This window comes from Pristiophorus japonicus, chromosome 13 (assembly GCF_044704955.1).
Source record: "Pristiophorus japonicus isolate sPriJap1 chromosome 13, sPriJap1.hap1, whole genome shotgun sequence".
NCBI lineage: Eukaryota > Metazoa > Chordata > Chondrichthyes > Pristiophoridae > Pristiophorus > Pristiophorus japonicus.
The window spans coordinates 146,864,258-146,880,162 of record NC_091989.1 but is presented as its reverse complement, the minus strand read 5'-3'; the positions used below and the strand labels follow the sequence as shown (position 1 = coordinate 146,880,162).

Sequence of the window (15,905 nt, the reverse complement as noted above, 5' to 3'; positions counted from 1 at the left end):
GATGACTTGCTTCCACACCAAAAATGGATGAGTTCACAGGTGTTTCAATGAAGAACCTAATATTCCAGATCCTGAACTACATCCTGAAGGGTGGAAGTTGCCTGCGCGTGGATTGTTTTTAACTTGTGGTGGCCATTGCATACCAGCCACCACACGGTCTAGAATACCAGCGGCAGGTCGGGGCCATAAAAGGAGCGGCGAGCGGCCTCGGGAGCAGCGTGGAGGCATACTACTTCAGGGAGCAACGTGAGCTGGTGCAGGAGGGCGACGGCAGCGAAGAGTGAAAACCCTTCTATGATTTGACTGGAAACAACATACAATCACCAATTCCCTGGCTGTCTCCTGAACTCCTGAAGTTGACTGTAAGCCCAGATCTTTAATTGCAGCTCGTATCTCGAAGGCACACTGCTGTTGCTATTTCGATTCTGTTCCTGCACTGCTCTGTGCCTTCGAAAATGGGTCTTCTTTATTCCAAAATCTAACTTGCAATCTCAAAACAGATTTCCTGTTCCCTCCTGTGATATCAGTTCTCCTGCTGTGCAGCACAATGCAGAACCTTCCTTGGTATCGATGGTTGAGGAATGTGTAAATGTCCCTCTTCCTTCTTGACAGTGACCATTGAAGGTGTGAATGTCCCTCTTTTGGTGCTATTGTCAGTGTTGTCTCTGACTTCCACTCTGACTGTCATGTCGGCCCGACAATTATGCCCCTGGGTTAGGCCGGGCTGCTAACAGGCAACCTGGCACCCCCTCTTGGGTGCCAGGCCGCTGGCCCAGCCAAAACCCTCCCTGGTGGACCAGTGGGCCGAAGTTTAAAATTGCGAAGGTTCTCCCATTTAAGTGAAGGGGAGAGCTACGGTGACGTGGCGCCGTGATGACGTTACCATGGCGATCACTTCGCACCGCCCTCAACTTCCGCCCCTCAGATATTGCCACCGCCTTGTATCCGCCCCTCTCATGTAGTCACCGCCCCCATTAAGAGCGACTTCTGGATGTGACTTTTAAAAAAAACAACAGAGTGGAACTTCGCTCAAGAGGCGATCTCAAACACAGCTGCATAAAAACCATTGAAACGTGGTGCGTGCGCCCCATTTTTGGTGGGGGGCAATTTCTACCCTCGGCGTCGCGAGTTTAATAAAGGCTCAGTGCTCACAGCTGCATTCTCAGTTCCTTCTGGGAAACAGATTAGTGACAATACATGTTTGAGAGACTTATCTGTACAGTTTAAAGGTCTTCACACACACAACATAAGAATAAGAATGGGTGGTGCCATGGCTACTTTAGATTGGACTTTGGATGAGGAAGTCAATCAGCAGCAGCAGGAAGGAACTGCAGGTGGACAACAGAGAAGGAAGCAACAGTAGGGTCGTGTTTGCAAGAGGCACGGCCCATGTACAGACAAATGCTCAGCTTCGTTGACCTCTTGGAAAAGCAGTGCTTCTGGAGATTGAGATTGTCACAACAGGGGGTTACAGACATCTACGGCCTCCTAGAAGAAGACCAGCTCCCTGCTGGACCTGGTGGCCACGTATTTCCAGTGGCTGTAAAAGTCACCACCACCCTCAACCTTTTTGACACTGGTTCCTTCCAGGGTGCTACCAGAGACATATCGAGGTCTCCCAGTCAGCACGATATAAATGCATAAGGCAGGTAAAGTATGGATTGTTTGCCAGGGCTGTGAATTATGTAAACTTGCCCTGTGATGACAATAACCAGAATCAGCAGGCACTCGGATTTGCATCTCTGGCTGGCTTCCACAGGTACAAGGTGCCATTGATTGCACACCCGTGGCAATCCGAGCACCTCCAATTCAACCAGGAGTTTTCATCAGTCGCAAGGGATTTGATTCCATCAATGTTCAGCTGGTCTGCAACCACAAGAAAAGGTTCATGGAGGGCACCGCAAAAACACTGGGAACTGCCATGATGTTTTCATATTGCGTCAGTCCAACATCCCCAACCTGTTCCTACATTGAAGTACTCTTAAGAGGTGACTGATAGTTAATAAAGGATAGCCACTTCAAACCTGGATGACACATGTGAGGAACCCCACCAATGAACCCCAAAAGCGCTACAATGGCAGCATATGATAATCAGATGAGTCATCGAGCAAGCTGTCGAGATGCTCATGATACGCTTCAGGTGCTTGGACAGATCTGTATGTGCCCTTCAGTACAGACCAGTAAGAGTCTCCAGGATAATTGTTGTGCGCTGTGTTCTGCACAATATATTGCAGCAGCGAGGACTAGAGGTGGAGGAGGAACAAGCCGCTCATCACTCATTACTTGATGAGGAGGAAGATGAAGATGGGCACCTAATGCCACACCAGCCACTCACATTGCTACTCTGGTTGCCAGGGATTCTCTAATAGTTCGAAGATCACATTGGACTAAACTACTGATCACATCCCCCAGAAGACATCCTCGCCATGCCCTGCAACATCAACCTACTCAAGGTTAAGCAGGACTCCTTCATTCTTGCTGCTATTTTGAACAGTGTGCATTGCAGGACTGCCAGTACATCACAGATTTGCTGCAGTCCCTCTATGATTCCCCTTTTCCTCGATGTTCCCTGGAGTTGAGCATCTATTTCCAGCTAAGCAGAGCTTGAGAGGAGTGTGCCCTCCAACACAGACTCTCCATAGCTGACCGTGCCACCAGTGTCTCTCCTGCTCACTTGTGAACTATGATTCACCAGGTGAGAACTCAACTCTCTGTCTAACAGGATGCACCAAAGTGTATGTAGAAACATAGAAAATAGGTGCAGGAGTAGGCCATTCGGCCCTTCGAGCCTGCACTGCCATTCAATAAGATCATGGCTGAACATTCTCTCAGAACCCCTTTCCTGCTTTCTCTCCATACCTCTTGATCCCTTTAGCAGTAAGGGCCATATCTAACTCCCTCTTGAATATATCCAATGAACTGGCATCAATAACTCTGCGGCAGGGAATTCCACAGGTTAACAACTCTCTAAGTGAAGAAGTTTTCCTCATCACAGTCCTAAATGGCCTACCCCTTATCCTGTTCCCTGGATCTGGACTTCCCCAACATCGGGAACATTCTTCCCGCATCTAACCTGTCCAGTCCCATCAGAATCTTATACGTTTCTATGAGATCCCCTCTCATCCTTCTAAACTCCAGTGAATAAAGGCCCAGTTGATCCAGTCTCTCCTCATATGTCAGTCCAGCCATCCCGGGAATCAGTCTGGTGAACCTTCGCTGCACTTCCTCAATAGCAAGAACGTCCTTCCTCAGATTAGGAGACTAAAACTCAAGACAATGTTCCAGGTGAAGCCTCACCAAGGCCCTGTACAACTGTAGTAAGACCTCCCTGCTCCTATACTCAAATCCCCTAGCTATGAAGGCCAACATACCATTTGCCTTCTTCATCGCCTGCTGTACCTGTATGCCAACTTTCAATGACTGATGAACCATGACACCCAGGTCTCGTTGCACCTCCCCTTTTCCTAATCTGCCGCCATTCAGATAATATTCTGCCTTCGTGCTTTTGCCCCCAAAATGGATAACCTCACATTTATCCACATTATACTGCATCTGCCATGCATTTGCCCATTCACCTAACCTGTCCAAGTCACCCTGCAGCCTCTTAGCGTCCTCCTCACAGCTCACACCGCCACCCAGTTTAGTGTCATCTGCAAACTTGGAGATATTACACTCAATTCATCTAAATCGTTAATGTATATTGTAAAGAGCTGGGGTCCCAGCACTGAGCCCTGCGGCACTCCACTAGTCACTGCCTGCCATTCTGAAAAGGACCCGTTTATCCCGACTCTCTGCTTCCTGTCTGCCAACCAGTTCTCTATCCATGTCAGTACATTACCCCCAATACCATGTGCTTTGATTTTGCATACCAATCTCTTATGCGGGACCTTGTCAAAAGCCTTTTGAAAGTCCAAATACACCACATCCACTGGTTCTCCCTTGTCAACTCTGCTAGTTACATGCTCAAAAAATTCCAGAAGATTCATCAAGCATGATTTCCCTTTCCTAAATCCTGTCACTGCTTTCCAAATGCGCTGCTATTTCATCCTTAATGATTGATTCCAACATTTCCCCCACTGCTGATGTCAGGCTAACCGGTCTATAATTACCCGTTTTCTCTCTCCCTCCTTTTTTAAAAAGTGGTGTGACATTAGCTACCCTCCAGTCCATAGGAACTGATCCAGAGTCGATAGACTGTTGGAAAATGATTACCAATGCATCCACTATTTCTAGGGCCACTTCCTTAAGTACTCTGGATGCAGACTATCAGGCCCAGGGAATTTATCGGCCTTCAATCCCATCAATTTCCCGCCTAATAAGGATATCCTTCAGTTCCTCCTTCTCACTGGACCCACTGTCCCCTAGTACATTTGGAAAGTTATTTGTGTCTTCCTTCAAGAAGACAGAACCGAAGTATTGGTTCAATTGGTCTGCCATTTCTTTGTTCCCCATTATAAATTCACCTGAATCCGACTGCAAGTGACCTACTTTTGTCTTCACTAATCTTTTTCTCTTCACATATTTATAGAAGCTTTTGCAGTCAGTTTTTATGTCTCCTGCAAGCTTCCTCTCATACTCTATTTTCCCCCTGTGTCCTGTGACAGTGCACCCTCAGAAGGAATCTGCTCCTCTGAAGAACCTGTTGGCAGGAAATTACATGACTGCTGTTCTTCGCGTGAAGGCCTTAGTGAATTATTGATGGCAATGTAAAAATGTTACTATTGAGCATAATTAAGATGATCATATTTCACTGGGTGCTGAAATCAAGTCAACTTGACTGAGTCTTGTGTGAGATGTGGGTCAGAGTTATTTAATGCTGTCACCTGGCAGCTGTGAAGTTCCAGTCTCTCCATCCTTGATGGTCAGGGATGCAGAAATGCCATCAATCTCCATGACCTCTTCCTCCGCAGATGTCAGCTGCACTATTTGTGGCGGGCCACCTCAGGTCCTCTACCTCTCCCTTGTATTTTGTGCTCGCTTCTCCTGCTAGGGGGAATGACAGACCCATGAGTGTTCAAACAACGAATGCAATGCATTTGGTGAGGGTGAATTTCACGTAGTTGCATCACATTGTATAAAGATTGCAGTATCTTGGTAGTCTGTCGTATCCAACAAAGACGTTGATGTGCTAATCATCAATGGCATGTGTCTTCAAATGGCTATATAGGCCAATTCTGGATACACATTGTCTCTTGCACGTCGGAGAAAGATTGCAGTGGTGTATGGATAAATGGGGAGGTGAGAAAGTGCACAGAAAGTGAACGATGGGTGCTCTTCAAACTTAAATGGTTGTGCGGAGTGATGTGATGAGTACACTTGACAAGACAGAGTGAGAGGGTGGGGAGTGTGCAATACAGGATGTATGTGAATCTGCAACTGTACTCATCTATCCTGACCTAGTTAGATCATTAAACCATTTCCTGCACTGGATCCAGGTACGGGGCACAATACTCCTGCGGCTGACTTCAGCCACCTCTAACCACACCTTCTTGGTGACAGCAGCAGGTTTCTTCTTCCCATTGCTGGAATAAATTATCTTCTTCCTGCTCCTTACTACCCCCAGCAATACATCAACTGATGCTTTGTTAAACCAAGGCACAACCTTTCAATGTCCTAACTCCATGTTCTAACTTTACTGTCTCCAAATGATCCCAACTCCTCCAAATTCCATCTTTGAATTGGCCCTTTAAATAGTCAAGTTGAGCTTGCGTCATGCAAGTGCGCACCACGGGCATTGGAGACATAAAACCCGGAAGTAAAATGATAATTAGGTATCCATGTTGAAATCAGACATTCCCACGAGCCTAAAATTCTTCTCGGTCTCGTGCCCGCTATCACTATTTCTTTACCCCCCTCCCCCTGTTCCACTCAGAACCCATCTCTTCATTATTATCCAGCCCACTGTTCCCCTTAAGTGAGTGGGCGAAACTATGGCAAATGGAATTCAATGTGTGAGGTGATCCACTTTGGACCGAAGAAAGATAAATGGGAGTATTTTCTAAATAGTCAGAAACCAGTAAAGGAAGAGAAGCAAAGAGATTTGGGAGTCCAAGAACAAAAAGCAATCAAAAAGGCAAATTGAATGTTGGCCTTTATCTCAAGGGGCTGCACTACAAAGGGGAGAAAGTTATGCTTCAGTTGTATCGAGCCTTAGTATAGTATAGACCCCGTCTGGAGTACTGCGTTCAATCTTGGGCACCGCACCCAGGAAGGATGTATTGGTCTTGGAAGGGGTGCAGCGCAGATTCACCAGAATGATACTGGGACTTAAAGAGTTAAATTATGAAGGCAGATTGCATAAACTTGGCTTGTATTCCTTTGAATATGGAAGATTGAGGGGTAATCTGATCAAACTATTTAAAATATCAAAAGGATGCGATAGGTTAGCTATGGAGAAGCTATTTCCTCTAGTGGGGGAATCAAGAACAAGGGGACATCATTTTAAAATTAGAGCTAGGCCATTCAGGAGCGAAATCAAGAAACATTTTTTCACACAAATCTGGGACTCTTGCCCCAAAAAAGCTAAGATATGCTGGGACAATTGGACCTTTCAAGACTGAGATTGATAAATTTTGTTGGGTATGAATATCAAGAAATATGAATCAAAGGCAATTGAAAGGTAAATGGGGTTGAGGTGCCGATCAACTGTGATGGATTGAATGGTGGAGCAGGCTTGAGGGGCTGAATCCTACTCCCGTCCCTAACTATCCTATGTTCCTTAAAGTGACTCTTTAATGAATTTATGCATTTACTTTGCAGAACCTGATGATGTGGCGAGTTCTCCTTCAGAGAAACAATCTGCAGAAAAGGCCAGAAGTGACACTCGATCAAAACAGCGCAAGAGGTGCGTGTTACGAATATTTTCTTCCATGTTATGAATATTTTCTTCCATCTCTTTTGCATATTAAATTCATCTTTTTAGTGGGCTTCTTTCATTTATTTTCTAACCTTCACCTAATTTCCCGTAATAGCGCCGGCCGTTAAGACTGGTTTCCTTGTAAAAATGGCGGCCGCCTTGCTTCCACCCGATTCCGGCATGGAACACAGTGGCCGACACTTTGGACAGTTGGCAGTGCCTGTTCTCCCCTCTCCAATGTAAATGTGAAGATTGCAACACCTGACTTGAAACACAACATGATTTTGGACATACCATATCACCCTCTCCAAACCACGCATGGAAGAACATGCATGCAACAGTTGTACAGAGATGCTGTCAGTGCTTCTTAAAAGGACACACATCTTTCATCTAAGTTTTGATTTCAACTTTTGGGCTTTTAAAATATTTTATTGAAGTAGTGGCTTGGTGCAATGCATTTAAAATGTTAAAGTGTGCAGGGTGTGCTGCTGAAGGCTTGCAAGACTTTGGATGTCAAAGGAAAGTCACTAAGAAGATCACTTGCTCACAGTGCTGGGGGCTCTAGTTGCAGTCCCCCCTGGGCTGGGGCAGCAAAGGGCACAAGTTGCTCGTAGAGGGAAGAGGAGAATCAGAAAAGGAGGAAGCAGAAGGTGGGAGGCAACCCAGACAGTCCCTTTCTGGCCGAGATCGAATCATCCACCTGCGGTACCAGTGACGACAACCTCAATTCCCCTTTCAACATTTGTCCCACCTTAACGTCCCTCTGTTAATGACCATTACAGCATCCTCTTGGCCACAGGGCTGTTAGGGAGGGAGTTCCAGGATTTTGACCCAGTGACGATGAAGAAATGGCAATATATTTCCAAGTTGGAATGGTATGTAACTTGGAGGGGAACTTGAAGGTGGGGATGTTCTCATGCGCCTACTGCCTTTGTCCATCTAGGCGGTAGTGCTTACAGGTTTGGCGGGTGCTGCCAAAAAAGCCTTGGCGAGTTGCTGCAGTGCATCTTGTGGATGGCTTCCCCACTACCGAGATTAAACTGGCTGGCTTGTAGTTGTTGGATTTATCATAGAAACATAGAAAATAGGTGCAGGAGTAGGCCATTCGGCCCTTCGAGCCTACACCACCATTCAATAAGATCATGGCTGATCATTCACCTCAGTACCCCTTTCCTGCTTTCTCTCCATACCTCTTGATCCCTTTAGCCGTAAGGGCCATATCTAACTCCCTCTTGAATATATCCAATGAACTGGCATCAACAACTCTCTGCGGCAGGGAATTCCACAGGTTAACAACTCTCTGAGTGAAGAAGTTTCTCCTCATCTCAGTCCTAAATGGCCTATCCCTTATCCTAAGACTGTGTCCCCTGGTTCTGGACTTCCCCAACATCGAGAACATTCTTCCCGCATCTAACTTGTCCCGTCCCGTCAGAATCTTATAGGTTTCTATGAGATCCCCTCTCATCCTTCTAAACTCCAGTGTATAAAGGCCCAGTTGATCCAGTCTCTCCTCATATGTCAGTCCAGCCATCCCGGAAATCAGTCTGGTGAACCTTCGCGGCACTCCCTCAATAGCAAGAACGCCTTCCTCAGATTAGGAGACCAAAACTGAACACAATATTTCAGGTGAAACCTCACCAAGGCCCTGTACAATTGCAGTAAGACCTCCCTGCTCCTATACTCAAATCCCCTAGCTATGAAGGCCAACATGCCATTTGCCTTCTTCACCGCTTGCTGTACCTGCATGCCAACTTTCAATGACTGGTGCACCTCCCCTTTTCCTAATCTGCCGCCATCAGATAATATTCTGCCTTTGTGTTTTTGCCACCAAAATGGATAACCTCGCATTTATCCACATTATACTGCATCTCCCATGCATTTGCCCACTCACCTAACCTGTCCAAATCACCCTGCAGCCTCTTAGCATCCTCCTCACAGCTCACACCGCCACCCAGTTTATTGTCATCTGCAAACTTGGAGATATTACACTCAATTCATCCAAATCATTAATGTATATTGTAAAGAGCTGGGGTCCCAGCACTGAGCCCTGCGGCACTCCACTAGTCACTGCCTGCCATTCCGAAAAGGACCCGTTTATCCCGACTCTCTGCTTTTTGTCTGCCAACCAATTCTCTATCCACGCCAGTACATTACCCCCAGTACCACATGCTTTGATTTTGCATACCAATCTCTTATGTGGGACCTTGTCAAAACCCTTTTGAAAGTCCAAATACACCACATCCACTGGTTCTCCCTTGTCCACTCTACTAGTTACATTCTCAAAAAATTCCAGATGATTCATCAAGCATGATTTCCCTTTCATAAATCCATGCTGACTTGGACCGATCCTGTCACTGCTTTTCAAATGCGCTACTATTTCATCCTTAATAAATGATTCCAACATTTTCCCCACTACTGATGTCAGGCTAACCGGTCTATAATTATCCGTTTTCTCTCCCTCCTATTTTTAAAAGTGGTGTTACATTAGCTACCCTCCAGTCCATAGGAACTGATCCAGAGTCGATAGACTGTTGGAAAATGATCACCAATGCATCCACTATTTCTATGGCCACTTCCTTAAGTATTCTGATATGCAGACTATGAGGCCCCGGGGATTTATCAGCCTTGAATCCCATCAATTTCCCCAACACAATTTCCCTCCTAATAAGGATATCCTTCAGTTCCTCCTTCTCACTAGACCCTCGGTCCCCTAGTACATCCGAAAGGTTATTTGTGTCTTCCTTCATGAAGACAGAACCAAAGTATTTGTTCAATTGGTCTGCCATTTCTTTGTTCCCCATTATCAATTCACCTGAATCCAACTGCACGAGACCTACGTTTGTCTTCACTAATCTTTTTCTCTTCACATATCTATAGAATCTTTTCCAGTCAGTTTTTATGTTCCCGGCAAGCTTCCTCTCGTACTCTATTTTCCACCTCCTAATTAAACCCTTTGACAACCTCTGCTGAATTCTAAATTTCTCCCAGTCCTCAGGTTTGTTGCTTTTTCTGGCCAATTAATATGCCTCTTCCTTGGATCTAACACTATCCTTAATTTCCCTTGTTAGCCACAGTTGAGCCACCTTTCCTGTTTTATTTTTACTCCAGACAGGGATGTACAATTGTTGAAGTTCATCCATGTGATCTATAAATGTTTGCCATTGCCTGTCCACCGTCAACCCTTTAAGTAACACTTGCCAGTCTATTCTAGCCAGTTCACGCCTCATGCCGTCAAAGTTAGCTTTCCTTAAGTTCAGGACCCCAGTTTCTGAATTAACTGTGTCACTCTCCATCTTAATAGAGAATTCTACCATATTATGGTCACTCTTCCCCAAGGGGCCTCGCATGACAAGATTGCTAATTAGTCCTTTCTCATTACACATCACCCAGTCTAGGATGGCCAGCTCTCTAGTTAGTTCCTCGACATATTGGTCAAGAAAACCATCCCTAATACACTCCAGGAAATCCTCCTCCACCGCATTGCTACCAGTTTGGTTAGCCCAATCAATATGTAGATTAAAGTCGCCCATGATAACTGCTGTACCTTTATTGCACACATCCCTTATTTCTTGTTTGATGCTATCCCCAACCTCACTACTACTGTTTGATGGTCTGTACACAACTGCCACCATCGTTTCCTGCCCTTTGGTATTCCGTAGCTTCACCCATATCGCTTCCACATCATCCAAGCCAATGTCCTTCCTTACTATTGCATTAATTTCCTCTTTAACCAGCAACACCATCCCGCCTCCTTTTCCTTTCTGTCTATCCTTCCTAAATGTTGAATAACCCTGGATGTTGAGTTCCCAGCATTGGTCACCCTGGAGCCATGTCTCTGTGATGCCAATTACATCATATCAATTAACTGCTATCTGCGCAGTTAATTAGTCCACCTTATTCCGAATACTTCGCGCATTGAGGCACAGACCCTTCAGGCTTGTCTTTTTACCACACTTTGCCCCTTTAGAATTTTGCTGTAATGTGGCCCTTTTTGTTTTTTGCCTTGTGTTTCTCTGCCCTCCACTTTTACTATTCTCCTTTCTATCTTTTGCCTCTGTTTCCCTTTTATTTCCCTCTGCCTCCTTGCATAGTTTCCCATCCCCCTGCCATATTAGTTTAACTCCTCCCCAACAGCACTAGCAAACACTCTCCCTAGGACATTGGTTCCGGTCCTGCCCAGGAACAAACCGTCCGGTTTGTACTGGTTCCTACTCCCCCAGAACCGGTTCCAATGTTCCAGGAATTTGACTCCCTCCCTTCTGCACCACTCCTCAAGCCACGTATTCATCTGAGCTATCCCGCGATTCCTACTCTGACTAGCACGTGGCACTGGTAGCAATCCTGAGATTACTACTTTTGAGGTCCTACTTTTTAATTTAGCTCCTAGGTCCCTAAATTCGTCTTGTAGGACCTCATCCCGTTTTTTACCTATATCGTTGGTACCTATATGCACCACGACAACTGGTTGTTCACCCTCCCTTTTCAGAATGTCCTGCACCCGCTCCAAGACATCCTTGGCCCTTGCACCAGGGAGGCAACATACCATCCTGGAGTCTCGGTTGCGGCCGCAGAAACGCCTATCTATTCCCCTTACAATTGAATCCCCTATCACTATCGCTCTCCCACTCTTTTTGCTGCCCTCCTGTGCAGCAGAGCCACCCACGGTGCCATGAACTTGGCTGCTGCTACCTTCCCCTGATGAGTCATCCCCCTCAACAGTACCCAAAGCAGTGTATCTGTTTTGCAGGGGGTTGACCGCAGGAGACCCCTGCACTACCTTACTTCCACTGCTCTTCCTGTTGGTCACCCATTCCCTATCTGGCTGTGTACCCTTTACCTGCGGTGTGACCAACTCACTAAACGTGCTATTAACGTCATTCTCAGCATCGTGGATGCTCCAGAGTTCATCCACCCGCAGCTCCAGTGCCGCAATGCGGTCTGTCAGGATCTGCAGGCAGATGCACTTCCTGCACACGTAGTCGTCAGGGACACCAGAGGCGTCCCTGAGTCCCCACATAGTACAGGAGGAGCATAACACGTGTCCGAGCTCTCCTACCATGACTTAACCCTTGGATTAACTTAATTTGGCAACAACAATGCTAAAAGGTTACTTACAGATAAAGAAAGAAAAAGAAAAACTACTTACCAATCACCAGCCAATCACTTACCCCTTGGTTGTGACGTCACCTTTCGATTTCTTTCTACTTTTTTGCCTTCCTGCTGCAACTGCACCGGCTGGTCACTCCGACTCCCCGACTGGGCCTTTTATAGGCCTTGAACGCTGCCCCGGACTCCCGCCTCCTCGACTGCCTCTCCGATGCTGCTGGTGGGCCTTTTATAGGCCTCGGACGCTGCACTGGACTCCCGCCTTCTCGACTGCCTCTCCGACTCACCGACTTGGCCATTCATAGGTCTCGGACACTGCCCCGGACTCCTGCTTCCTCGCCTGCCTCTCCGACACTGCTGGTGGGCATTTTATAGACCTTGGACACTGCCCCGGACTCCCGCCTCCTCGCCTGCCTCTCCGACACTGCTGGTGGGCCTTTTATAGGCCTCGGACGCTGCCCCGGACTCCTCGACCTTGCACCCTTTTTTGAACGTGTGTAACATTTGCCATTCTCCAGTCCTCTGGCATCAGCCCCGTATCCAAGGAGGATTGGAAGATTATGGCCAGTACCTCCGCAATTTTCACCTTTACTTCCCTCAGCACCCTAGGATGCGTCCCATCTGGTCCTGGTGACTTATCTAAGTACAGCCAGCTTTTCTAGTACCTCCTCTATATCAATTTACTAGTTAAATGCCTATAGAAGACTTTTGGATTCTCTTTTATGTTAGCTGCTAATCTATCCTTATACTCTCTCTTTGCTCCTCTTATTTCCTTTTTCACTTCCCCTCTGAACTTTCTATATTCAGCCTGCTTCTCACCTGTATTCTCAACCTGACATCTGTCATTCGCCCCCTTTTTCTGCTTCAAACTTACTCTTTATCTCTTTCATCATCCAGGGAGCTCTGGCTTTGGTTGCCCTACCTTTTCCCTCGTGGGAATGTACCTCGACTGTACCCGAACCATCTCCTTTTTAAAGGCAGACCATTGTTTGATTATAGTTTTGCCTGCCAATCTTTGGTTCCAATTTACCCGTGCCAGATCCATTCTCAATTCACTGAGATTGGCTTTCCTCCAATTAAGTATTTTTACTCTAGATTGCTTCCTGTCCTTTTCCATAGCTAGTTTAAACCTTATGATGATGATCAACATCATCATAGGCAGTCCCTCGGAATCGAGGAGGACTTGCTTCCGCTCTTAACATGAGTTCTTAGGTGGCTGAACAGTCCAATATGAGAACCATAGACTCTGTCACAGGTGGGGCAGATAGTCGTTGAGGGAAGGGGTGGGTGGGACTGGTTTGCCACACGTTCTTTCTGCTGCCTGCGCTTGTTTTCTGCATGCTCTCGGCGATGAGACTCGAGGTGCTCAGCACCCTCCGGGATGCACTTCCTCCACTTAGGGCGGTCTCTGGCCAGGGACTCCCAGGTGTCAGTGGGGATGTTGCACTTTATCAGGGAGGCTTTGAGGGTGTCCTTGTAACGTTTCCTCTGCCCATCTTTGGCTCGTTTGCCGTGAAGAAATTCCGAGTAGAGCACTTGCTTTGGGAGTGTTGTGTCTGGCATGCGAACAATGTGGCCTGCCCAGCTGAGCTGATCAAGTGTGGTCAGTGCTTCAATGCTGTGGATGTTGGCCTGGCCAAGGATGCTAATGTTGGTGCGTCTATCCTCCCAGGGGATTTGTAGGATCTTGCGGAGACATCGTTGGTGGTATCTCTCCAGCGACTTGAGGTGTCTGTTGTACATGGTCCATGTCTCTGAGCCATACAGGAGGGCGGGTATTACTACAACCCAGTAGAACATGAGCTTGGTGGCAGTTTTGAGGGTCTGGTCTTCAAACACACTTTACCTCAGGCTTATGATACTGTGATCACTGTTCCCTAAATGTTCCCCTATTGACACTTGCTCTACTTGACACACCTCATTGTAGTTCTCAAAACATGTCCTAATTTCCTCTCTAATGTAAATTCCTGGTTCCATTTACACCTGAGATTATTAGCCCTTCGTGTTATCCTTTTCACAAATTGGAGCTACATCACTGACCACATTTACTAGATACGTGTAAGCTTTAAAGAGGTGATTCCCTGATCGGATGATCTCAGTAAAAAGAGACACATGCAGGAGTGGAGCGGTGGTTGGAAAATTGTGGCTGCATAATATGGATTCTCATTCTAACCTATTCTCTTTCACAACATAATCTCCATAATAGGACTACTGAATCCTGGTTCCTAACTTACATGTTATAGTTTGTACTGATTTGCACATGTCACTGTAACACCTTATTTTGCCATTTGGGAGAGGTGGAGAATGTGGCATGCAGCTATAATTCCTCTATGCACCACTGTATGGCATCACTGCCATGAGGTCATTCTAGTTCACAGCCTTTAACTGTATTTGCACTGAATTTGTATATGTATACTTATGGTTCATGTAATCCAGAGCCTTTTCTTTGTTGGTTACAGAGATGCCAAAATAAAACAGGAATGGGGGGAGTTGGCACCATACCTGGACACAAGTACGTTAAACAAATCATTAGCCGAGGTAAGTTTATGAATTTGTTTATAACTAATACAGAAAAATTGTTCGTTCACAGACAACAAATGGAAATTATTAAATTAACATGAAAACTTTACTAGCATTTCTGTTTTACAATCAAAAATCTAGCTCTTTATACTTTTGGGACTTAGCAAGAATGTAACAGAATCCAGATGGATTCCTGTACAAGCATTGAGCAGGCGATCAAAGGAATATTCACAAACTAAAGTTGTAAATTCTCCTGTGTAAGTGGAGGATAGTTCAGTCAAAGAATGAAGAAGATACTACCAAGATGAGTAATCCATCTCCCCACACATTCCTTCAGTTAATGTGGGTAAAAGAGAGAGTCTCATTTTAACCTGCTCTTGTTTACATCATTGGTTAAAATCAGCCCTATTCACACTGTTTCAATGGATCAGAGTTAAAGGGGGAATTTTAACCTTTTAGGGTGGGTTGGGAGGATTAAAAATAAAACATTGATTTTTGGATTGCCACCACAATCCTACTCCAACCCGCCCACTTTCGATTTTAATGGAGAAGTGTTGGAGGGCAAGCGGCCAACCAGCTCTCAGGACACGGGTCAGTCAGTAAAGTATTTTAAGAAGGCTGCATGCCTCCATTTTAAGTAAAATTTTATTTTTAACACCTGCACGCATGTTTCCCAGGCCTTGGGAAACTTGGCAACTGAAGGGAAGTGAAAACATCTGGATCCATTCTTTACAATACGGCTTGTGGGCCAGGAGTGCTTCTCCCGGCCCACCAAGCTTCCCAGTGTCCCCCCACGATCAAACCCACATGATCGACTGACACCCCATGTCCATTAAATTCAGCAGGAAATCCTAACTTCCAGATTTACTGTTTGCAAATCCTCCCCCGCCCTGCTCCCCCCTTCCCGCCTCAGAGTTACTGTTGGGGCCAAAGACTCCAGCTGCACAATTCCAGTGGCACAAAGCCACTGCTGGCTGGGCAGCGGACTGAAATTTGGGGCAGAACTTGGTTATGCCAACTCTCCCCTCATTTATTGCCCTCCAAATTTTCCAGCTGAATTGAGGGCGATTGTATAAAAGCCCCACATACATCTTTCGTATTATTTGCACCCTAGCCTGTGCACCCCTAGAATTAAGCATTGATAAGGGGCTCAATTTCCGATATTACACTTCAAAGTACTTAATTGGCTGTAAAGTGCTTTGGGATATCCTGAGGATCGTGAAAGGTGCTATATAAATGCAAGTCTTTTTATTTCCAATGGAGATTTAAAGTTTAAAAGGCGGTTGTGATCTATTTCATTCTCAAAACAGGCAGAATTATGGGGGTAGTTAAAATAACTGATTTTTGGATTGCCACCACAATCCTACTCCAACTTGCGGGTTTAACAGAAGCTCGTTTGGATGACTGCGAGTAACCTACTCGC

General features: G+C 46.0%; 2 protein-coding genes across 4 annotated transcripts in view; one reads left to right on the top strand and one right to left on the bottom strand.

Moving 5' to 3' along the window:
- The window catches only part of LOC139278875 (uncharacterized), a 121,326-nt gene that overhangs the window by 30,444 nt on the left and 74,977 nt on the right, over window positions 1-15,905 (top strand). For all 3 annotated transcript variants that reach the window (XM_070898093.1, XM_070898091.1, XM_070898092.1), the window contains exons 3-4: window positions 6,760-6,844; window positions 14,422-14,500. In XM_070898093.1, the coding sequence (XP_070754194.1) occupies window positions 6,760-6,844; window positions 14,422-14,500 (164 nt within the window). The remainder of the gene's footprint in view (window positions 1-6,759; window positions 6,845-14,421; window positions 14,501-15,905) is intronic.
- Window positions 1-15,905, bottom strand: part of dpy19l3 (dpy-19 like C-mannosyltransferase 3) — a 171,592-nt gene that overhangs the window by 152,352 nt on the left and 3,335 nt on the right. The gene's annotated exons all lie outside the window — the stretch shown is intronic.